Source organism: Syngnathoides biaculeatus, chromosome 17 (assembly GCF_019802595.1).
Source record: "Syngnathoides biaculeatus isolate LvHL_M chromosome 17, ASM1980259v1, whole genome shotgun sequence".
Taxonomy (NCBI): domain Eukaryota; kingdom Metazoa; phylum Chordata; class Actinopteri; order Syngnathiformes; family Syngnathidae; genus Syngnathoides; species Syngnathoides biaculeatus.
This window is the reverse complement of record NC_084656.1, coordinates 17,574,236-17,597,716: the sequence shown is the minus strand read 5'-3', so window position 1 is coordinate 17,597,716 and position 23,481 is coordinate 17,574,236. Positions and strand designations below refer to the sequence as shown.

The 23,481-nt window shown below is 41.4% G+C and overlaps 1 protein-coding gene across 2 annotated transcripts in view; it reads right to left on the bottom strand.

Annotated features, from left to right (window-relative positions):
* itga1 (integrin, alpha 1) overlaps positions 1-23,481 on the bottom strand; it is a 56,359-nt gene that overhangs the window by 5,132 nt on the left and 27,746 nt on the right. For both annotated transcript variants that reach the window (XM_061801454.1, XM_061801456.1), the window contains 25 exons: positions 22,362-22,476; positions 21,863-21,990; positions 21,445-21,593; positions 20,258-20,408; positions 19,729-19,903; positions 19,584-19,657; positions 16,717-16,864; positions 16,096-16,238; positions 14,387-14,530; positions 14,021-14,275; positions 13,820-13,950; positions 10,138-10,313; positions 9,921-10,072; positions 7,663-7,773; positions 5,413-5,489; positions 5,150-5,276; positions 3,659-3,736; positions 3,497-3,573; positions 3,317-3,406; positions 2,144-2,246; positions 1,283-1,399; positions 1,105-1,203; positions 917-1,021; positions 642-737; positions 439-552 (listed from right to left, as the gene is read on the bottom strand). In XM_061801454.1, the coding sequence (XP_061657438.1) occupies positions 439-552; positions 642-737; positions 917-1,021; positions 1,105-1,203; positions 1,283-1,399; positions 2,144-2,246; positions 3,317-3,406; positions 3,497-3,573; positions 3,659-3,736; positions 5,150-5,276; positions 5,413-5,489; positions 7,663-7,773; positions 9,921-10,072; positions 10,138-10,313; positions 13,820-13,950; positions 14,021-14,275; positions 14,387-14,530; positions 16,096-16,238; positions 16,717-16,864; positions 19,584-19,657; positions 19,729-19,903; positions 20,258-20,408; positions 21,445-21,593; positions 21,863-21,990; positions 22,362-22,476 (3,135 nt within the window). The remainder of the gene's footprint in view (positions 1-438; positions 553-641; positions 738-916; positions 1,022-1,104; positions 1,204-1,282; positions 1,400-2,143; positions 2,247-3,316; positions 3,407-3,496; positions 3,574-3,658; positions 3,737-5,149; positions 5,277-5,412; positions 5,490-7,662; positions 7,774-9,920; positions 10,073-10,137; positions 10,314-13,819; positions 13,951-14,020; positions 14,276-14,386; positions 14,531-16,095; positions 16,239-16,716; positions 16,865-19,583; positions 19,658-19,728; positions 19,904-20,257; positions 20,409-21,444; positions 21,594-21,862; positions 21,991-22,361; positions 22,477-23,481) is intronic.

The window sequence follows — 23,481 nt, the reverse complement described above, 5'->3', positions numbered from 1 at the left end:
ATACTCCATCCATCCATCCATCCATCCATCCATCCATTTTCTTTGACGCTTATCCTCACAAGGGTCGCGGGGAGCGCCGGAGACTATCCCGGCTGTCAACCGGCAGGTGGCAATGTTACAACTGGTTGCCGGTCAATCGCAGGACACATCACAACTAGGGCCAATTTAGAGTGTCCAATTAATGTTGCATGTTTTTGGGATGTGGGAGGAAACCGGAGAAAACCCACGCAGGCACGGGGAGAACATGCAAACTCCACACAAGCGGGTCCGGGATTGAACCCGGGTCCTCAGAACTGACCCTTGACCAGCCGAGCCCACTGTGCCGCCCAAGTTATTCTATTTTTTTAAAAAATAAAAATAAGTATTTACCATTACTATTCTTGATGTAAATAAGATTTACCCGAACTGGAGTACTGTTATCCTTAATTCTGTTATTACCTTCCACAGAGCGAAGATGACTAGTGCTAAAATGAGAAGACCTATAAGGATGCTGATGATGATGATCCATATTGGGATCCCCCCTGAGCTCTCCTTGGAGACTTGGATCTTAACCTGATGGGGGGGGGGGAGGTCAAAACATGTTATATATTGTATTGCATTGAATAAACAAAACACACACACACACGCAACGGGCAACTCACAGTTCTGGTGCTGTCACCGGTGCTCAGCACAAACAGACCCGTGTTTCTGCTCTCCAGGGTGGCGTTCACAAGCATGTGCAGACTGGAAAAGTCTGCCTGGAAGACCCCACGCCCCCCCCAAAAAAGAGATCAAAAATCATACAGATCCTTTCTGGTCAATATATATATATATATATATATATATATATATATATATATATATATATATATATATTTTTTTTTTTTTTTTTTTTTTAATAATAAAACAATACAATAATCAGTGATCTTGGACCGACCTTGATGAATGTGGGCTTCCATACTCTGAAGGTGACATTGACCTGACTGATTTTGGCCTCCGGGATGAAGCATTTGAACGAGGCGCACGGAAGGTTGTCGCAGCTCTGCGGTGCAATTCAAAGAGACCCCGTGAGGCGGGCGGGGGATTCGCACAACAACGCACAACGCGGATATATAGGCCACCCACCAGAAGAAAGACGCTGAGCGTTTCCCTGTTTGGATTGGGTTTTACGATGTTCGGGTTGAGATTAAGAGGGTTGATCAAAGCGTCCGCGTCACATTGCATCTGCAAAGAGGAGAAAAGGCCATTGGAACGCGGATCTTCTCCGGCTCGTGTAAACAAGTGCGGGTGCGGCGGCGCTCGCCTGCGGGCTGGTGATGACGTGAGTCAGGTACAGCAGGTAATTGTTACGAGGTGACAGCCCGGGATAGGTCACCTTCAGATCAAGGGGAGGAGTCACCGTGTCACCTGCTTTCTCCACCTGAGACACAAACAGGAGAGGCCACGTGAGAAAATACAACCAATATCCCCTCATCTGTTTTGTATAACGCTCATTCATGGAGAAAAAAAATTAGATATTAGGCACGCAGTGAAATACTAAACAAAGTTGTATTTTAAGGTTCATTTGATTTGGTACATTGTATTTACAACATTGAAAACAAGTGCAAATTGTACAGATTAAAAACTTTCTCCAATAAATTTTTTTTAGTTAATATATGATAACATCTTTAATTTTAACATTTTAAACTTAAGCCCTAAAAAAAAAATTATTTTCATTTTTCTGGAAATATTATTTTTTTTAATGTCAAGTTTACATTTTAAACCCAGAAAAAATTGTCAGTTTTATTTTTCATACTTGAAAATTGAACAACATCACCCTTTTCAGACTTTTTCGACAATCATTTTTTTAATATTGCCAAACTTGAACATTTTACATTTTAATCTATGAAAATGCACAACTGTATTTAGATTTATGTCGGTTTTCCTTTAAACATGGAAAAATTCCCATTTTCAAAATAGTGAAATATTTCTGAATGTTCAAAATCAGTGATAAGATTAATTAATTTTCTTTTTTTTAACTCTAATGATGATAAGAAGTAGAGAAAATTAATTATCAATTGTAACAATTTTTAATTTTTAAATAGAGTATCTGATTTTTGTTGAATTTTGAACCTTCAAAATGATACTCGTGTTTTTTTTTTTCATTTTTAAATTTTATTCTTACCGTATAGCTTATGTTGAGCTCCTCGCCGATCATGCGGGTGTCGTTGAACACACTCAAGTACTGCTCGCCCTCTTTCACCACCACATGCTCGTCCACTGGACGCCTGGCAACAATGCATACATATTAGTATTTGGTTACTAATGATTAATTATAGCGCTCATCATACAGCATAACTATACGGCGTGTCGCCCTCCACGCTACAACCGCAACTTGTAGTCCAAAATTTGGATGCCAAGGTTGCCTTTGATAACAATATCATTTCTGACAAAAGTAAAGTGACTTCAAATATTTTAAATGTTATTATTATTATTTGTGTGTATATGTATAATTTTTGGGGTTGAAGTGCTGAACTTTTGAGCCCAGTCCTGAAATTCTACAATTTAATCGAAGGTGCCAAAACCTGGATTTGTATTTTAATTAATGTTCTTGCTGTTATAGCCCATGCTTAGATTATAATTGAACTTAATTTTCAGCCAACCTTGATTCATTTTATTTAGGGCCTGTACATCATTTAGTTGAATAAAATTAAAACACTACAGACAAGGAATCAAATAAAAGTAATGGTATTTAATTTAGTTAGATTCAATTGAGTTTATTCTATTCCATGCCATTGTATTAGTTTGAGCCCACACCTGGATTTTAATTATAATTTTACATTTTTTTGTGAAAGTGCGCAACCCTAACCCCTGGAATTTATTTGGATAAATAAATATTAGTTTTTTAAAAATGTCAAGTTGGCATTTTAAACCCAGAAAAAATTGTCAGTTTTATTTTTCATGCTTCAAAATTGAACAACTTAATCCTAAAAATATCCGTGGTTTTCTGGTTTTCTAGTAAATTAATTTTTTAATATTGACAAACTTGAAACTGAATTTTCAGCCATAGCCTTGATTTATTTTATTTTATATAGAGACTAGATATATTAATTTAATTTAATAGAATAAATTTCTCACACATGGAATTACAATATTACATTGACATGACTGCTCAATGCAATAAATTCAGTTCTATTCTATTGGATTGGACTTTTTTTTTTTAATTAATGTAATAGTTTATTTGTTGCTGTTAAATTTTACTGACAGCTCTGTTAATGAAATTAAATGCGTTGCTTGGAGAGGATTTCCGGCTTTAGCGGCGGCAACTAAGAAGCGAGCGCGTCTGACGCGTACTCACACAGTGAACACGATGCCGGCCTCGTACTTGACGGGGATGGAGATGTGCACCGTGTTGTCGCCCAGGGTGGAGGCAAGCTCTTCGCTATCGCTGCGGAGAAAAAAAAAAAACGCACAAACGCACACAATATGAGGATAAACGCGGTACGATTTGAATGTGATTGAGCGGTATTTTCTTCACCTTGTGGCTGTCACGTTGATCTGGATGTTGTGATGGATGTGATTGGGGTTCACCTCGAACTTTACCTTGAAAGCTTCCTGAGGACATCACAAAAGGTCTTGAAGAACAAAAAGCATAGAGACAAGGGCGATGGCCGTTTGCTTGTTTTCAAGCGGTCGGTACCTCAATGTTGGTCCCCAGGAAGGGGTACCCCACCGCACATTCCACTTTGGTGTGATTCAGAGTGCAGTCCTTGTCCGGCTGACGTTCCAAAGGGAAAACGAGGTCAATCGCCACGGCAGAAATGCATTTTTTTAATATTCATCATAATTAGAATTATTTTTCCCCCACAATTTAAAACTATTCCCACCTTTCCGTGAAAGATTAAGAATGCTCGTTCTCCTTGCTGTGAGCGCCTCCGCATTGCTCGACTTCATCTCGTACTAGAGCTCGTGCACGTGACGTTATCCGTTTTCACGGCGCCATATTGCCGGTCAAACAGAGCTGCTCGACATTGAACCGGAGCAGAATGTATACAAAACCCGAGACCTGTTGTGCTGTTGGTTGTCACAACAGATGAGGCAGATATTCAAAGAGATCATTCGATGGAATACCAGCTGGAAAGACCAGAAAAGATCGATGGATTTCGGCGATTAAACATGATGGATGGCGCCCGACTAATATACGTGTAACGATCGCTTCATTTCAGGTCGGAATTATTCTTCTCAATCTCAAATTACCAAAAAGTATTTATAATGCCAAGTTGGCTCATTTGAGAACAATGCTTGTTAAAAAAAAAAAATACTGTCCGTCGCAGAGGTTTACGGAGGTTAAGTGTGGCCGCAATCGCTTCCGTGTACGTTCCATGGAGACGACTCCGTCTTATTTTTTTTTCTTTCAATCATAGTGAATGAATGCAAGTTTGTGTAAAACCAGGTGTCATTTATTTAAACATTGGTATTTGTATTGAATACTAGCTGAAAAGATTGATGGATTCCGGCAAAGGTTAACGTGTGGCCGAACACGTTTCCGTGTTCACGAGCCGTCAACCCGTCGTCTTTCTTTTCAGTCATATTTAATGAATGAAAGGAAGTATTTGTACGCGTCCAGACTTTTATACGCTTTCAAACTTTTTTCCGTGTAAACCTCAATGACTTACTCACCAGATCCACGTGAAAATCCGGTTGTCCAAGACAAGCGGAAGCGAATTAACAGTCCAATTTCTTATTGGCAAAAACATCGACTATATGCCGAGTTTATCTGATTTTTCCGCATACCTTTGTTTCTTTTCACCTTCTAAATGTCTCACGGTATCGGACAAGACTCTGGGCGTCGTCCTTTCAGACATATTTTCATGTCATCTCCAACCGATTTAGCGTTGAACAATGCTTTAATCGACTGGCAATATATGGCGACGTAAACAAAAGTCACGTGACGTGAATTTATGACATAGGTGCACGAGCTCTACTCCCTGATACACATACGATTATTTTATGTCACATTATATTATTTTATGAGATTATCATGTGGTCTGAGTGAATTTTGCCCTGATAATAAAGACCAAAACGGGCCGGGGTAAACAATGTTAAATATCAAATGTTCAATGTTTACTAAAAAAAAAAAAAAAAAAGAAAAAAACTTCATGTATGTCAGAAAGCTCTTGAAAGGTCTCACCTCCACTTTGACGTAGTTGATGTTTGGCGTGAAGCTGACGACCACTTTGGTGTTGTAGGCGTTGTCTTTGCTGTTTCTCACCCGGATGTTCACGTCCAGTTTGTCCTTCTTGGCTCGGATCACCAAGCTGGAGGATGAGCAAAGGAAGAGCCTGAACTTACAGACGATCGGCCACAAGAGGGAAGCCTTGCGCCGGAAGGTCGTAAAACTGAAGTGGGTGAACTCCAAATTCTAAAGTGGTTTTTATGCGCGGGCTGGCTCACCCTGTCACGCTGGTCTCGGCTTGCAGGGAGAGGTCAGCGATGCACCGCTGGTCGTTGCCGCAGTCTACCAAGGGAATCTACAAGAATAGCAACGCTTAAATATTGAACACGTGCGCTAGAGCATTACAGACGAGAGTGATGTTAAGGCGCTGACCTGCAGCACATCAATAATGTTTCAAATTACGTTTTTGAACTGAGGCCAAAAATTCCAACCACGGTTTCATTGAACACATTTCCCCCACGTGCTTCAGAGAGACATGATGATTTTCTGTTTATTGTTGTTGTTAAAGCACGTAGCTGCAATTCTATCCATCCATTTTCTTTACTGCTTACCCTCGCGAGGATCGCGGGGAGTGCTGGAGCCTATCCCAGTTGTCAAAGGGCAGGGCGGGGGGCAATTTAGAGCGCCCAATTAATGTTGCATGTTTTTGGGATGTGGGAAGAAACCAGAGTGCCCGGAGGAAACCCACGCAAGCTCGGGGAGAACATGCAAACTCCACAGAGGCGGGACCAGGATCGAACCCAGGACCTCAGAACTGTGAGGCCAATGCTTTATCAGCTGTACCACCGTGCCGCCCAAAGTGCAATTCTATAAGATGCAATTCTATCCCATTTTATTATTTATTTGAATGAATTAACAGAGCTCAGGTAAATTGAATTTGATTTTATTCTATTTGATTGTTGTTCTACTGCCGACTGAGTTTTTTTTTTTAATTTCAATTTAAATTCATTTCATTTTGTGCCCAATCTGTGATTTTTATTTAATTTATTTTTTGGTTTGATTTGTTATTACAACCAAATTAAATGTTTTATTATTCTGTTGTATAATTACATGTATTGGTAATTAATACGATTTTATTACTATTTAACAATATAAATTAATATTTTTGTATTGATGTGGGCGGCACGGTATCTCAGCTGATAAAGGGTTGTACTCACGGTTCTGAGGACCTGGGTTCGATCCCGCCCCACCTGTGTGGAGTTTGCATGTTCTCCCCGTGCCTGCGTGGGTTTTCTCCAGGCACTCCGGTTTCCTCCCCCACCCCAAAAACATGCAACATATTAATTGGACACTCTAAATTCTCCCTAGGTGTGATTGCGAGTGCGGCTGTTTGTCTCGATGTGCCCAGCGATTGGCTGGCGACCAGTTCAGGGTGTACATCGCCTCCTGCCCGTTGACAGCTGCGATAGGCTCCAGCACTCCCAACAACCCTCGTGAGGATAAGCAGGAAAGAAAATGGATAGATGAATGGATAAATAAATTAAAAGAGCTGAAATGAATTGTATTTGATTTTATTCTATTTGATTGTTCTTCTACTGCCGACTTAATTTTTTCAAAATTCAATTTCAATTCATTTTATTTTGTGCCCAATCTGGGATTTTTATTTAATTTATTTTTAGGTTTAATTTGTTATTACAGCCAAATTTAATTGTTTTTTATTCTGTTTTATAATTACATGTACTGGTAATTAATACAATTTTATTACTATTTAAGAAAGCAAATTAATATTTTTGTTCGAATGTGACCACACCTGCTTGAGGCTTGACCCGATTTCATTGAGAGTCCAGACATATTCCATTCATAAACCCCTCAATTACATTTAATAGAAGTGTAACCATCGGCGTTTGGGAACAACTAATGTGTTGGAGGGTGGTCCCCAGCACACCGGCTCCTCGTGAAGTGCGCAATGGGAAAAGAGAATAAAAATAAAGTTTTCTGTTTGTTTGTACACTTGAGTAACAAAAGGCTCCTCATGCATGACCTTAATTTCCTTTCCCTTCTCTCAGCCCCTCCGGAGTTTTATGGGTCACAGTGCAGTTTGTTCCCAGTCTCGGCGTACGAAGATACAGCAAGCGACACAAACTGACCGCTAGACTGTAATATAACATTTAAGCAGACGAGCAACTGTAGCTTCCGTCTGGTGATTTCCTGGTTGCTTCCTTTTCATAACAATAACAGGAGAAGGCCCGATTTGTTTTAATTCTCACATCATGAGGCGAATACTCGCTGTCTCGTTATCTGGACACATCGCTCATCACCACCAGTTTGGCTTGGAAAGCCTCTAAATTAGCGTGTGGGAGTGTGGGAAGACGTATTGAAACTATTGTGAGATAAACGATGGTTCTGGGCTGTTCCAAATGCTAACATTTGAGGAGCAGAGTCTGAGAAAAGAAAATGAGGGTATTAAAAGCGCCAACAAATCGCTGACGTACCGGAAACATTTGCCAGATCTGGACCCGACAACTCACCGTTTTGTTAATGGACGTGGGCAGGCTTTCATCCAGTGCCGGGCCTTGGTCTTTGTTGACCAGTCCAAAGTCCAGCGACACCATGAGAGGGTCACGGAAGTCCAGTCGAGCCTTGTGAAAAAACGAGAAGGACTTGTCATTCTTCCTCTGTATTTGTCACCACATTTGAACCAAAAAAAAAAAACGACACGTCAGAGAAGGACTATCATGTTCTGCAGGGCCGACGTGGTACCTGTAAAGCTGACGTTGCAAGCACAAAGTCATATTTTCTGTTTTTATATTTGTCGAATATTTTCCAACACAAAGTTGTTTTCACATGACAACAATTCAGAAATGTTTCAAGGTCAAAGTCAAAATGTAAAGATCGTTAGTTGATGTCACGTCATAAAAGTTACTGTGTGATGAGATGTTTTTCTCTTGAAAATGTTACTTTTTCTTCAAAAATATAAAACTTTTCCCCAAATAGAAAACACCTTTTTTTTCCCGGAAAATTTGCAAAAATGTTACTTGGAAATATTGCACTTTTTTTAACTTTCAACTTAAGACTTTTCTTTCTTACAAAATATTTCAATGCTTTTACATTCAAAAATATAAAACCTTTCAATCTCAAAATTACATTATTTTCATTGAAAAATCTCAAATATTTTCCTAAAAATACACATTAATTACTATTTTCTCTGAATTATAATGTATGTGTATATTATTTATTAAAACTATACAACCTATTTTACACCAAAAAATTTTGGGTCAAAAACTGACAAGATTTCAACTTCTTTTTCCGACAAAAATTTACTTTTTGTCCAATGTATAAATATGTATTGAAAATAAAATTTAGGCCAGTATATGTTTTCATCAAATATATCACTTTTCCCTCAAAATACATGACTATTTTTTTCTTCAAAATATACAACTTTATCCTTGTAAGATTGCGACTTCAATCTCGCAGTGTTTCTTTTCAGTGTCGCCTACTTTGGATTTATTGTAGTGAGTTGAAACGGCAAAAAAAAAAAAAAAAAAAAAAGAAGAGGCAGGAAATCATGTGCAAGGGCAAACGCACACATGCTACAGAAGAGCTGCAGCTGTTTTCCCTGATTAGTTCCTGTGCGTGGTGCCAGAGGGAAGCTAATCAAAGAATTGCACGGGCGACAGTGGTGAACACAACAGCAAACAGACGTTGCACATGTGGCCGCAAATGGCCAAAAGTGCAAACGTGACACAGAAAGACGGCTTGTTCTGTGAACTGGGACCATTTGGAACCCTCAAGTAACCCACCCGTAAACGTCCATTCATTCTTGTTACTTTTATTCTCATGTATTATTAAACATGACATAATAATTTTTGGGGGAGGTTGCCTAAAAAAAAAATAAAAAGCACCCTCCACCCCAAAAATACAGTGGTGCCTTTAGATATGAGTTGAATTGCTTCTCTGACAACCCAATAAAAATAACAAAAAATATACGACATATTTCAAAGAGGGAAAATAGCACTATACTATTGTAGTTTGAAAAAAAAAACAGACAGGTGACATCAGTAAATAATAATATCCATCCATCTATTCTCCCAGCCGCTTATCCTCACAAGGGTCGTGGGAGTGCCGGAGCCTATCCCGGCTATCTTCAGCCAGTAGCCGGGATAAACGCTGAACTGCTTGCCAGCCAATCGCAGGGCACTAAATAATAATAATTAATAATAATGAATAAAATGTAAAGAATCACTTGACCCATGTGAGGATAAGCAGCTCAGAAAATGGATGATTGGATGTAAAGAAATGAATTATTTTAGTCTGAATTTTTCCTTCATTTTAATTATATTTTTATACGTATTATATTTTTCCCCCAAAGTAGATGACGTTTCCCCCGTAACTACATAGCCTAGTCCATCTATCCATCCATCCATTTTCTTTGCTGCTTATCCTCATGAGGCTGGAGCCTATCCCAGCTGTCAAGGGGCAGGAGGTACACCCTGAACTGGTCGCCCCCCCAATCGCAGGCCACATCGAGACAAACAGCCGCACTCACAATCACACCTAGGGGCAATTTTTTGGGATGTGGGAGGAAACTGGAGTGCCCGGAGGAAACCCACCCAGGCACGGGGAGAACATGCACATTCCATACAGGCGGGGCCGGGATCGAACCCAGGTCCTCAGAACTGGAAGGCCAACGCTTTACCAGCTGAGCCACCATGCCGCCTGTAGCCTAATCAATAATAGCTATTATTGCCATGCATATGTGCCAACCAATCTACTGCGCTTTGCTTACCGACATCATGAACACCTCCGTTGCGCAAGTCCTCAGTCGGTCCTCCACAGCAACCGTTCTGGAAATCCGCCGGTCGCTCTTGTCGTCCGAGTTGAGAAAAGAAGCCCTGGCTTTCGCCCGGAGAGCATCCAGAGTCAGGTCGTAACGAATCACTGCGGGCGACGTCACGGAAAACGTGAAATGACGCCAGAATGCTCGAGTAACCAAAGAGTCTCACCCGCTTTGGTCTTCAGATCCTGCTTGTTGGATTTGACGGTGTAGACGAAACACACGTTCGTGGTAACGCACACGGATTTGCGTCCCAGGTGTTCGCACTGGTACTGGGCCTGCTGCACGTTGATCTTGGCCGGGTCGAAAGTCATGTTGGCGCGGAGCTCCGCCACGTCTCTGGACCTGAGCGTGTCAAAGAAACACCCAAAGTGGTGTTTGCATGAGGGATGAAATTGGTAAAAACTGTGAAAACGTGATTGATGGGGGACGCGGCTTTGAAAGCAAGCGGGCAGTGAATGAGTTACCGTAATTTTCGGCCTACAGAGCGCACCTGATTATAAGCCTCACCCAGTACAGTTGTAAAGGAAATACCATTTGGTACATACATAAGCCGCACCTGTGTAAAAGCCGCAAGTGCCCACATTGAAACATGAGATATTTCAAAAGGAACGATGGTACACATAAAGAATTTTCAAAGTTTTAATACCTTACTTAGCTTAGCTTAACATAGCAACAACACAGTAGCACTAACACAGCTGGTAAAAAAAAAACATGCCGATAAAAAAAAAAAAACAGCTGCGGCAGCTACACAGCAGTAACACGCTTGCGTGGCGCTAACAGGGCCGGTTAAAAAAATATATACCGGTAAAAATCACTGAGACACGGCAGTAACACACCAGCAACATGCTAGCAAAGCGCTAATGCTAGCGAAGCGCTAACAGGGCTGATTGAAAAAATAAACATACAGGTAAAAGTCACTTCCTCGGCAAATATATTCCACCGGTCTTACTCTTACCTTTTCCGCTCGAGTGCCCCCTTGTGGCCATTAGAAAAATGCACAAATTAACCACATCATCGCATAATCCGCAGGGTTGAAAGCATGTCAAAAAAGTCAGTATATCGGCCAGAAATTACGGCAATTAGGCTCTCCTGGGCATGTAATGATCAAACTTCCCAAGAAAAACCAAAACTCAAACATTTCTTTTCATGAAAAACCTATTGTATTTTTTTTTTTTAATTTTGTTTGTCATTTTTATTGTTTTTATGCCGTTTTAAATGTTTTATCTCTTTGTTTTTAAATGCCTTTAATCATGTAAAGCACATTGAGTTACCTTGTCCTATACAAATAAATTTGCTTTTGCTTTATTTTTTTTTTTTTTTTTTGCTTAGTGCTTTTGATGATTTCCAAAGTGCAAAAAAGTACACGCTTGCAGAGCGTCTCTGAGGGAGGCGAACAGATGCGCGATAAGCATAAATTGCGGCCAAAGAGCCGAGGAGGAACGAGCCAGTTGCTGCCAAATCCGATTTCAAACTAGGAGCCACTTGGGGGATGAAATTTTCACACAGCTCGGGAAGAAAAAAAAAAAGCGGGGGAGGGTATTCTCCCATGCCTGCGAGGGTGAGTCATGGCAGACGCTGGGGTACCCAATCCATAGTTTGGGAGCCCTGAAATACTATTTTGCCATGGTTCGTCATTAGTTATGTACATTACGGCGTTATGGCAGTACATATTTGGGGAAGGGATCCTGGCCTGGAAACTCGTAAGGCTTTTAAGAGAGACAGCTCCAGGAAGTCGTCCATTTCAAGTCCGCATCGTACAAATCTCCTGGGACGGGTTCAGCTGTCTACATCAAGAAAGCCAACAACGTGATATGATACTCAACTTAAAATGCTGCTAGATGGAATATGTACAGACAGAAATAATGACATCGATATATTACATGACGAAGGTTATGCAAAAGACGAAAGTTGTGTCTGTTTTCAATTTAATGTTTGGGGATGGGATGATGGCACCCCAGTGCACAAGCATGATTAGCGTGGTTGTTGTGGGAGAACAGCGTCAAACCCTTCCATCCATCCATTTCCTTTGCTGCTTATCCTCACGAGGGAGTGACAGAGCCAATCCCAGCTGCCAACAGGCAGGAGGCAGGGTAAACCCTGAACTGGAGACAAACAGCCACCCTCACAATCACACCTAGGGGCAATTTACAGCGTCCAATTAATGTTGCATGTTTTTGGGATGTGGAAGGAAACTGGAGTGCCATCGCAGGCACAGGGAGAACACGCAAACTCCACACAGGCGGGTCCGGTTTTGAACGCGGGTCCTGAGAACTGTGAGGCCAACGCTTTACCACCCGAGCCACCGTGCCGCCAGCGTCAAGCCTTTTTCGCGTAAACGTGGGTTGACTAGACATGTTTCCACCGAGATGCACAGATTATTTTTTAAATTATTACTTTTTTTTCATGGAGAAAGATCTTCAGGGTGAACCAAGTGGAGCAGCTTTAAAAGAATAGACAGTATCCAAAATTAATTTACTACTTTCATAAAAAAAACATACATTTGTTGTAGTAATTATACGACTTTTTCTCCAAAATATACTACTTTTAATTGAGAAAAAAATAATATATATCAAAATTAGAATAGAATGTTTTCTTGAAAAAAGGAACATTTTTCTTTAAAACATTATTTTAATGTAAAAAAAAATACATTTTTCTTGAACTTTATTTTGAAAATAAAGACTCACTCCCCCAGTTCACCCAACCAGTCTACATCTGATTTCTTGACTTGGAGAATGCGTTCGACCGTGTCCCTCGGGAGTCTTGTGGGGGGTTCTTCAGGAGTTTGGAGTACTAAACCCCCTGATATGGGCTGTTCGGTCCCTGTGTGACCGGCGTCAAGGGTTTGTTCCGCATTGCTGGCAATAAGTCGGACTCGTTTCTGGTGAGAGTCGGACTCCGCCAAGGCTGCCCGTTGTCACCAATTTTGTTCATAACTTTTATGGAGAAAATTTCTAGGCATAGAGGGTGTCTGGTTTGGTGACCTCAGCATCGCATCTCTGGTCTTTGCAGATGATGTGGTTCTGTTGACGTCCTCAAGCTGTGATCTCAACTGCTCACTGGAGCGATTCACAGCCGAGTGTGAAGCGGCTGGGAGGAGAATCAGCACCTCCAAATCTGAGACCATGGTCCTCAGTCGGAAAAGGGTGGCGTGGCCTCTCCGGGTCGGGGATGAGCTCCTGCCCCAAGTGGAGGAGTTCAAGTATCTTGGGGTCTTGTTCACAAGTGAGGGAAGAATGGAGCGGGAGATCGACAGATGGATCGGTGCAGGGTCTGCAGTGATCCGGTCTTTGTATCGGTCCGTTGCGGTGAAGACGGAGCTTAGTCGAAGGGCGAAGCTCTCAATTTACCAGTCGATCTACGTTCCTACCCTCACCTATGAGCACGAGCTGTGGGTCGTGACCGAAAGAACAAGATCCCGGATACAAGCGGGCGAAATGAGTTGCCTCCGCAGGGTGTCCGGGTTCTCCCTTAGAGATAGGGTGAGAAGCTCGGTCATCCGGTTGGGGCTCAGTGTTGAGCTGCTGCTCCTCCGCATTGAGAGGAGGCAGATGAGGTGGCTGCGGCATCTGATCCGGATGCCTCCCGGACGCCTCCCTGGTGAGGTTTTCCGGGCATGTCCCACCGGAAAGAGACCCTGGGGACGACCCAGGACACGCCGGAGAGACTTCGGAAGAGCTGGAAGAAGTGGCTGGGGAAAGGGAAGTCTGGGTATCCCCGCTGAAGCTACTTCCCCCGCGACCCGACCCAGAGAAGCGGTAGAAAATGGATGAATGGATCGACCCCCCCCCCCAATTTTTAAAAAAATAAATAGTGCATCTTTTAAAAGACCTCTGTGTTCAATGCCTCACCAGAACAACGAGGCCCCTCCGAGTCCCCCGATAGTCACATCGGTGATCCCGTCTCCATTGAGATCCATGACTCCATGTATGGACTGACCAAAGAACTTCATCTTGTCATCATTTCCACCCGCCGGGATGTGCTGCACAGGAAACGTGGGACCGATCGGATCAGGTCGAACAGAACAAATCCACGTTCGCATCTGCACTGACCTGCACAAACTTCTCTTTCAGCGATCGCTTGCTGTCCCCGTGGTAGATGTACACGCCCCCTCGGTGGTCGTTCTCGAAGGGCGCCCCAATGGCCACGTCGTTGAAGCCGTCCAGGTTGAGGTCGGACACGGCGGCGATGGCCGTGCCGAAACGGGCGCCGCACGGCTCGTTTTTGTGCGTGCAGCCGGACGAGCTGACGCTGCAGCATGACTGGTTGACCGGCTTCAGTGTGAATTGGTGGGCAAAGTGGCCGTCCTGCAGTGAGACCGAAGGAGGTCTGAATAGGAATTGGTCTCAAAGAAGTATGTGGAAGTGACGGAGGGGACTACTATGCAGTATTACTGTACATTTCACTTTTCAGTCTACCTGCTTGAGCTTGTAGACGTACACTTGGCCCTGTTCGTCTCTGTCGGACCCCATGAACATGGGCGCCCCCACCAACAGGAGGTCCGTGTATGAGTCCCCGTCCACGTCCAGAGTCTGCAGCACGCTGCCGAAATACGAACCGATCTGCGACCGGGGCAGAAGCAGCTTGTTAGTTGCTAAAATTATTATACAAAATTAACAGCAGATGTGTTGGAAATTGGCAGCAGAGCGGAGTAACGGTGAGTACGTCTGGCTCACAGTTCTGATGCTCAGGGTTCGAACCAAAACAAAAATAAAGCAGAGTGGGAGAAATGAATCTGTATGCATTGACCTTCGTGGTTTCCTTCTGTGCTGAAGCTTAATAGCTATTCATTTTTAAAAAAGCAGGTTTACTCATATCTATCTCGATATTTTCACCCATTCGTGAAAAACATCCAAACTTTCAATCTTCGGGCGACAAAATGCCGCACGGCTCCCTCCCGCAGAGTCACAACAGTTCTCAGACAAAAGACTTTATCAAGTTGTTCCCAAGCTATTTTCAACAGTTTAAATCAGTAAAATATGGTAAAAATAAGAACATGATGTGGGGACAAATGGTCTCAATTAGTAAAAAAAAAATATGAAATTGACAACATAAGGTTCTCGCCCAAGAAAGAAAACAATATTTGAAATATTACCTGATCAGATAATATTTGGTTAATTAAGATTTTAAAATGTCCACATTTAAAAAAACAAAAGTTAAAAATATTACCAAAAACAATTCAATTAATTACAAATAAAAATGACTAACAATTACTTTACTATTAAAATAGCTGGAATTTATTTTACAAAAATACAAACTGAGAATAAATGAATGTTTATTATCAAAAGATACAATTTTGTATCTAAATTTGACATACAAATTTCAACTATTTTATTTCCTTATTTACCTGATCTATGAAGGATGGAGCCCATCCATCTATCTACAGTGAAGAAAATAAGTATTTGAACACCCTGCTACATTGTTCTTCCACTTAGAAATCATGGAAAGGTCTGAAATTTTCATCATTGTCCACTATGAGAGAGATAATCTAAAAAGAAAAATCCAGCAATCACAATGTATGATTTTTTTTAACGATTTATTTGTGTGATACAGCTGCAAATAAGTATTTGAACACCTGAGGAAACCAATGTTAATATTTGGTACAGTCGCCTTTGTTTGCAATGACAGAGGTCAAACGTTTTCTGTAGTTGTTCACCAGGTTTGCACACACTGCAGGAGGGATTTTGGCCCACTCCTCTACACAGATCTTCTCTAGACCAGACAGGTTTCTGTGCTGTCACTGAGAAACACGGAGTTTCAACTCCCTCCAAAGATTTTCTATTGGGTTTAGGTTTGTAGACTGGCAAGGCCACGCCAGAACCTTGAAATGCTGCGTGTTCAAGTATTTATTTTCTTCACTGTATCTATCCATCCATCTATGGCACTCATTCTCATTATGTTGGCAGGTACTGTTTATTGTCGACCGGTGTCCAGGACATGTACAAAAAAAAAGTGTTGACATCCACGTCTATGGACAACATCTGTCTGACTGGCAACCAGTCCAGGATGAGACATGCCTCTGGCCCAAATTCATTTGCTTTTAAAAACGGATGGATGGGTGGACAACCTACAGTATTTTTCAACAAAGCGATGGACCGAAAACAGGCTTCACTTCGACAGATCTCACCTGTTCCCCTCTGAGCGTCTGCGAGACGACAACGTCCCTGTCCTTCAGCCGGTAGACGACGACACGGCCCGTGTGGTTGTACCGCGGCGCCCCCGTGATGTACAGGATGCCATCGGGGGTGGACGCCGACTGGACGTCGTAACCTACGGGAACAAACACACGGCCAAAAATGTATACGTCTGACTTTTCGAGCGGGAAGCAATAAAACACGAGGAATTGGCAGGACAGCGCACGTCCGACAGCTGAGAAGGACCCAAAGGAAGGCGGACAAAAAGCATTAAGCGAGAGCGGCTTTGCCAACGGCTGAGTTTACAGTACACCGGGCCAGAACGCAGAATCAGTGGAGTGTGCTCTTCATAACGACAGCTTGATTAAATAAATCAATATTAAAATGCCAGGGTTGCTGTTGCAGGCCATAAAAGGCATGGGATGGAGATGCGCAGGGAAAGTGGTGTCCATTATTGATGTGACATCCAGTACAGAACCTGAGTCCGCCATCTGTGGCCAAAGTGAATTAGACTCAAAAACTGCATATTTATCCAGCAGCTGTAATATGTCAGCGGGAGCTAAACACTAACTGCAGATAAATGTGTACATAATGAAATCTCTTTTCGGACTCACCGAGATAGCCGGCCAGTCTTTCATACCCGGCTTCGCTTTCAGGGTCGAAGAAGTGGTTTTTGTCCGGATAAATGGATCCCTCGTCGTCGTTGATGATCACAGTGCCGTTCCAGTCGTACGCTCCCACTGCTCCCAGTAGCAAGCCGTCCTATGGATGACATGATAGACTTTAATATCTACTGATATGCTACAAGAAACTCCACCAGGAAAAAAAAATGAATTACGAGGGACATTTTTGTATCCAAGACGAGACCAAGAGAAAGTCAAGAGAGCACAGCAGCGAAGTTGGTACTGTGGAACTCCAGCCGACACTAAGGCACAGCAACAGGCTAAGATAATGTTCCTATCCATGTTCAGTTATTTCAAGACAAAGCAATTGTTTTTGGCAATAAAGAAAAGAGAATTGCTGTTGGTAAACATCTGGACTCTCTATCTTTAAAAAACAAAGACCAAGTCCGAAACCATGGTGTTCTGATTGATCTTGACCTGACTTTCAACAATCATATCAAATCAATCACAAAAACTGCCTTCTTCCATCTGAAGAACATATCTAGAGTGAAGTCTTGTATGTGTCAAGCAGACCAGGAAAAGCTCATCCATGCTTTTATCTCAAGTAGAATTGACTATTTTAATGGTCTTCTGACTGGATTCTCCCAAAAAAAAAAAAGAGAGTACTAAACAGCTGCAACTCATTCAGAATGCTGCAGCTCGCGTTCTGACCAAAACAAAGTGGTCAGAGCATATAACTCCAATCCTAAAGTCCTTGCACTGGCTTCCAGTCAGCTTTAGAATAGATTTTAAAGTTCTGCTACTGGTCTATAAATCACTAAATGATTTAGGTCCTGAATACATGAAAAGAAATGCTTACAGAATACAAACCCAGTAGAGCCCTGAGATTGACTGACTCAGGTCAAACCGCAGAGTCCAAAGCAGACATGAGGAAGTAGCATTTAGCTATTATGCTGCACACAGATAATAATAATAATAAATTGCCAACAGAGGTGAGGTCAGCCCCAAGTGGGAATGTTTTTAAATCCAGGTTGAAAACTCTTGTTTTTTCTCCCATGCTTATTAGAATACATCCACTTTTTGATCACATTACTTGCACTGTATGCGGTTTTGTCTTTTTTTTAATATTTTGTTTGTCATTTTTATTGTTTTTATCTCATTTTAAATGTTTTATCTTTTTTTTCCCAAATGCCTTTAATCATGTAAACCACGTTGAGTTACCTCGTGTATGAAATCCGCTATACAAACAAATTTGCTTTGCTTTTATCTCTCTAAAGCATTTTATTCTGAATAAAAGTTGTATATTTTATATTCATACACTATATTTAAAAAGGGGAAAAAAACTTTGAACCTTTTAAACAAAAAGTTTTATATTTAGAAAACAAATGTTTTACATTTTTGAGATTTTTTATTTTTGGAGAGCAAATATTTTATATTTAAACACAGGAGAAGACCGAGCGCCACAGGAAAATGGAGCGCTGTAGCAAAGTGGAGACTTGGGAACAACGTCTGGAGCGGTCAAAAGTTGACTTAACTGTTCACTACTTTAGTGCCTTGTAGTCTAGATTTTCAATAACTTGACAAAGCAATTCAGGCTACATTTGTATACTTGGTCACTACAGCCCTAAATATAACCGGTTCTGTTTTGTGGACAGGAAAGATGTCTAACAGGAAGGGCTGGGAAACAGCCGTGATTAAATACAGTCCGTCACGTTGCTCCTTCTACCCGTGACTGTAAAGGCAGGGCCAAACGCATCAACTAGAAGAACAAATCAGTTTGTTTGCCGTCATCGAGACGAGTCATGCAGAGAGCGAGAGAAAGCACAGAACATATGATCAGAGAGGTGATAAACCTAAGGGTCAGGAGGCGGGCAAGAGACGCCAGAGGGAAGAGGGAAGCTGGTTGTTTTTAAATACACGTACAGTAGGAAATGACTAATGAATGAACGCAGGAGGCATGAGAACAGCAGAAACTTTTGGTTTCCCTCTCAAAGCCACTACCTGATTCCACGCCTTGTGCTATCTCATGTTTGCACAATCAGACAAACCACCATCGGTGCGGCATCTCGACGGGAAAAAACAGGGGGTGGGAGAGTGGTCATGTTTCTGGAATTGTCGATCAGCGAGGCGAATCCCCAAAGGGACGATGCACCGGTGATAACACTTGTGACTGGGTTCACGGCTTTAGTCATCAAATAACATAATGCCCACAGAAACTGGGAAGCCAAAATAGTCTGCCAGGCCGGATCAGTCTTGAATTCCTTTAACTTGAGCTTAATTTGTTAGGCTAGTAAGAGAGTAACCCACAATTTACAGATGGAGACCATGGTTCTTAGTTTTGCTTTCGGTCCTGGAGTTTAAGTGGACAGCGTGGTCCACAGGGTACGTGAACAACCTGCAACCAGGAGGTGGTTGGTTCGTATCCCTACCCGATGATTATGTTGTTATGTCCCTGTTGGAGACACTTAACCCAAATTGCCAAGAAATGAATGTAGCTGGATGTTTGTTGTTGGTTGGATGGGCCGCGGGTGCAGAATGGCAGCCCCAGGGCAGCTGTGGCTACACAAGTTGCTGTCCGCCACCAGGGTGTTACTGAGGAGTGAATAAATGATGCACAAAAATGTGCAGCGTCTTTGAGTCCCTAGAAAATTCCTATATAAGTGGGATAAGCATTATTATTAAGTAACTCTGAGTCTACTCTATGGATTAGGGTGTTGTCTTACGAAGAAGGCACAGAACTTGCTTCTGAACGTGTTAGGGTGAGGCCCAGAGTGACTGGGCTGGTTTGGAACAGCTTTACTTTTTTTAACGGGCTGTTAGGCATTTTGTGACTGTAAATTTCTCGAGTATGCACTTACTTTGTAAGCGTGAGCACTAAACCCAGCTTGCGACATTTCCATGTCGAATGACGAGGTGAAATTCCCGGTCGTTGCTGCAGGGGGGAAAAAGTTAAAATGTAAGAAATGTATGGTGCGCAGAAGACATACCACGATGCTTGATTACCTTCGAGGGCAAAGATCTTGCTGCCTAGCGCGTCCACGATGGTCAACAGCGCCACCTCATCTGACACGTTAAAGAAGTGATCACGCAGTGGCTGACTGGAGATGGACGCAATCTCATTGATAAATTTCTGCACTTCCTCAGCGGTCTTGTTCTGTCGGTTGTAGTCTCCCAGAACCTGAGACCAGAACATTAGCACTGAACACAGTTGACAATTCTAAACATAGTTGAGTCACATCCATCCATCCATTTTCTGTACCGCTTATTCTCACTAGGTTTAATGTGAGCTAGGATATGCTAACGAGGCAACTAGTTGGATTTTTCCTCGATTTTTTCCAACAAAATAATAATAAAACAGGTGACGCTTAAAAGCCACTAGCTGAATTTGTTTCACCACTTTCCAGTCAACAGATGATTTTAATTTAAAATAAAATACAACTAGCTAACACGGAATATTTTCCTTGATTTATTTATGGTAGCCACACAACCACTAGCCTTGTACGAAAAGAACACAAAGGCAGTTTCCACCTACAGCGATGCCAAACCTCTCGATGCCATCCTCCTCGCAGTCGCCGATGACCGTTTTGAGGTTGTGGAAATCATGCGATTCTCCATCGGTCACGATCACCATCACTTTCTTCACGCCGGGCCTCGCGCCTCGCTCCGGCATGAACGCCTCCCTCCTAGAGAGGCAGGAAAATATGCTCATTTTCACACCAGTTTGGTACTCATTTGGAGGAGTAGTGGGTATGCAGCTCTATTTAAAGTACATTTAGATGTCAGCGCCATGGCCCGGAAATTATAATTAGAGTCTTATGACTCATGGGCAACGGCCATGAGCTAATAAAAAGCCAGAAGATTTGTAAAAAATTCTCTATATGACTTCAGCAGACAGTTAGCTTAGCAAAAAGATTTTAATGTGAGATGGACTGGGTTTACTAACTCTAAGTTGGACACATTTTCTTGTCAAAACAAGACTAAGCTGTCCTTGGCAAACATGTTGCTTCTCTATGTTTCTAGCTCGCCAGTCAAACAAAGACTTTTAACTTGAACTACGCTACAATATCTCAAGCTAAGCCCAACAAGTCTATTCACTGGCAGGACTTGTTGCCATTTATACAGTAAACATAAGACATAAATATTAGCTACAATGCTTGTTGAAGTTTTGGAACAATTTCCTGTCAGAACAAGACTGAATGTAAGCTAGTCAAAGCTAACTTGCCACAAGATGGATTTTTGATCGTTTTTGTTCAAAACAAGAGTTTAAAATAAGGTAAACTCACCAATCTAGCAACAAACAGGACTTTAGAAGCATTTTCATTAAAAAAAATAATTCAACAAGGTAAAGTCAGCTAGCTAGCCACAAGCAGGACTTTTGGACCGTTTTCAAGTAAAAATGAGACTTTAATGTAAGAGAAGCTGGCAAACAATAACCCCAAGTGGAACTTTTTTTTACATTATCCAGTCAAAACAAGACCATAACGTATGCTGGTCTAGGCTAACTAGCCACGAGCTACACACGTGGACTAATGGCCAGTCAAACAGACATGAATACGCACGCACACTTTCACATCAGTTTGGAATCATTAGGATAAGCTGTGGGTGTGCTGCCGTCTTTCAAGAGCATTTTGGATGTCATTGCCAGGACGGATATTATGATTATACCGTGACTCATAGGGCGACCGCTGTGAGCTGAAAGAAAGTTTGTTGGCGCGGTACCTGGCAGTGTCAATGCCCAGGAAAGTCATTGTTCTGAAGCCGGTCTGCTGCGGGAGCTCGTGTACGAAATCCAGCAGCGCGGCAGTATTGTCGAACTGGCTCAGGTTAACACGGTGGGTCACCGTCTCGCCGTAGGACACAATACCCACCTGGAAAACACCAAAGAAAAGTTTATTTTCGCCTCTTTCTCTCCTCCAATTTAATGTCGCGTCTGCAGCCTGCCAAGGATGTGGTCTCAGACTGGGGAGGTGACTTTCCAGATGACTTTCCAGAGTTTCGTCTCTGGAAAAGTCCACAAGGGCTGAGCCAGATTGATGCAAACGTAATAAAAATATCCATCAACTGCTCAGAGAGGACAAAAAAAAAAAAAAATGAACATGCTGCATTGAAGAGCGGCAGGGGGTCGGTGAAAACTGACTTGTGAGAGTTTGGGTCCGATTTGAATGTTCTCGATGAAGCGGACCAGGAAGTCGATAATGCTGCTCCACGGGTAGATGCTGTTGGAGCCGTCCAGGACAATCACGATGTCCATCTCCTTGGCGCATTCTACAAGAGGAAAAGTAAAAAAATGCACATATAATTTAGCATGCATGTGTTTGTTTGGGGAGATTGTAACCTTAAAACTAACCACATAAATCATAACTTCAGCACACCAGTCTACGCTATTAGTAAAAAATCTAACTTTAATCCTAACCCTTAAACTACACTAACCCTCCGTTCCAACCTTGCTGTCTCACTGTATGACCAAAAAAGGAAAGGCCCGGCATTTCTCTTTCCCCTTCATAGAACTGGCGTGGGGGGGTGTCACATGTTTACATGAAAAGAATGCGTGAATCTTCTTCACTTTTGGAAGCGAGAATCGGGATGAATGCAGAGTATGGCTGCAGCCAACTGATTTGAGAAGTGGGCAGGCGTACCTTGAACGCCCGGTGCCACCGAGCTGAGAACTTCGAAGGACGAACTGACGTTGGCGCAAACCCCAGAGATGTACTGCTGCTGACCGCACATGTAACCGTATTGCGGACCACACGCCTGCAGTCACACATGCGAAACACATACAAATTGGCACATTTCAAGCAAAACACTCAACCGAACATGTTCGACACGTCTTTAATTATGTTATTTTAAAAAATCAAATAATTTTTCCAGTCACTTGACTTTTTTTCCGAGTTACTTACCCTCCAAGTCAACAAAAAATATGGCAGTTTTCCGTGAATAATAGTTTTCGTATAAAATACAACAAAAGGTGTGAGAACAGATTTTTCCAACTGAATTCTCTTGTCATAAACTTATCATTTTTTTAAAGAATACATTTGAAATATTGGAAGAAAAAGTCTTCATTTAGTAAAAAAAAGTAGTCGTATGATAAAAAAAATACAAAAAAATTTTTTGAAGTAATCTTGAAAAATAATAGCCATAATTACAAAATCTTTTAACAACTTACTGATATTTTTAGTTTTTATTGATTTGAAAAATTATGCTATTAAACAAAGCTTTCATTTTTTATCATTATTTATATTTATTTTTAAAACAATTTTGAAGTATATGATTTACAAAATGGAATTTTTCCAGAAAAAATTGCCATCCTTTTTGGGTTATGAAAGCTTTTGGTTTTTAAGTTATTTGAGGGAATTTCTTATAAACAAAATAGTAGGATTTGATGTATATATATATATAAAAAAAAAATATATATATATATAAAATTTGTTTAAAACAACCACTGTTTTGGGTTAAATGGAGAAAAGAAGTGTTTAAAAAATTAATACAATTTTATATAACAAATTGTGTTAAGAATTCGTTTTTGACCATTTAGTAAGATTTCTTATAAAAAATTATTAGAAAATTAAACACAATTTTCATTTTATTGTCTTTTTTTAAGCTTGAATGAATTCATACAAAAAATATGTAATTTGTATTTTTTAAACCACTTTTTGGGGTTATGGGTTTAAAAAAAAGATGAATGAACAATTTGGTTAAAATGATGGAAAACAAAATTATTAGGAAGATAATTTTTGATGATTAAGAAGATTGTTTTGT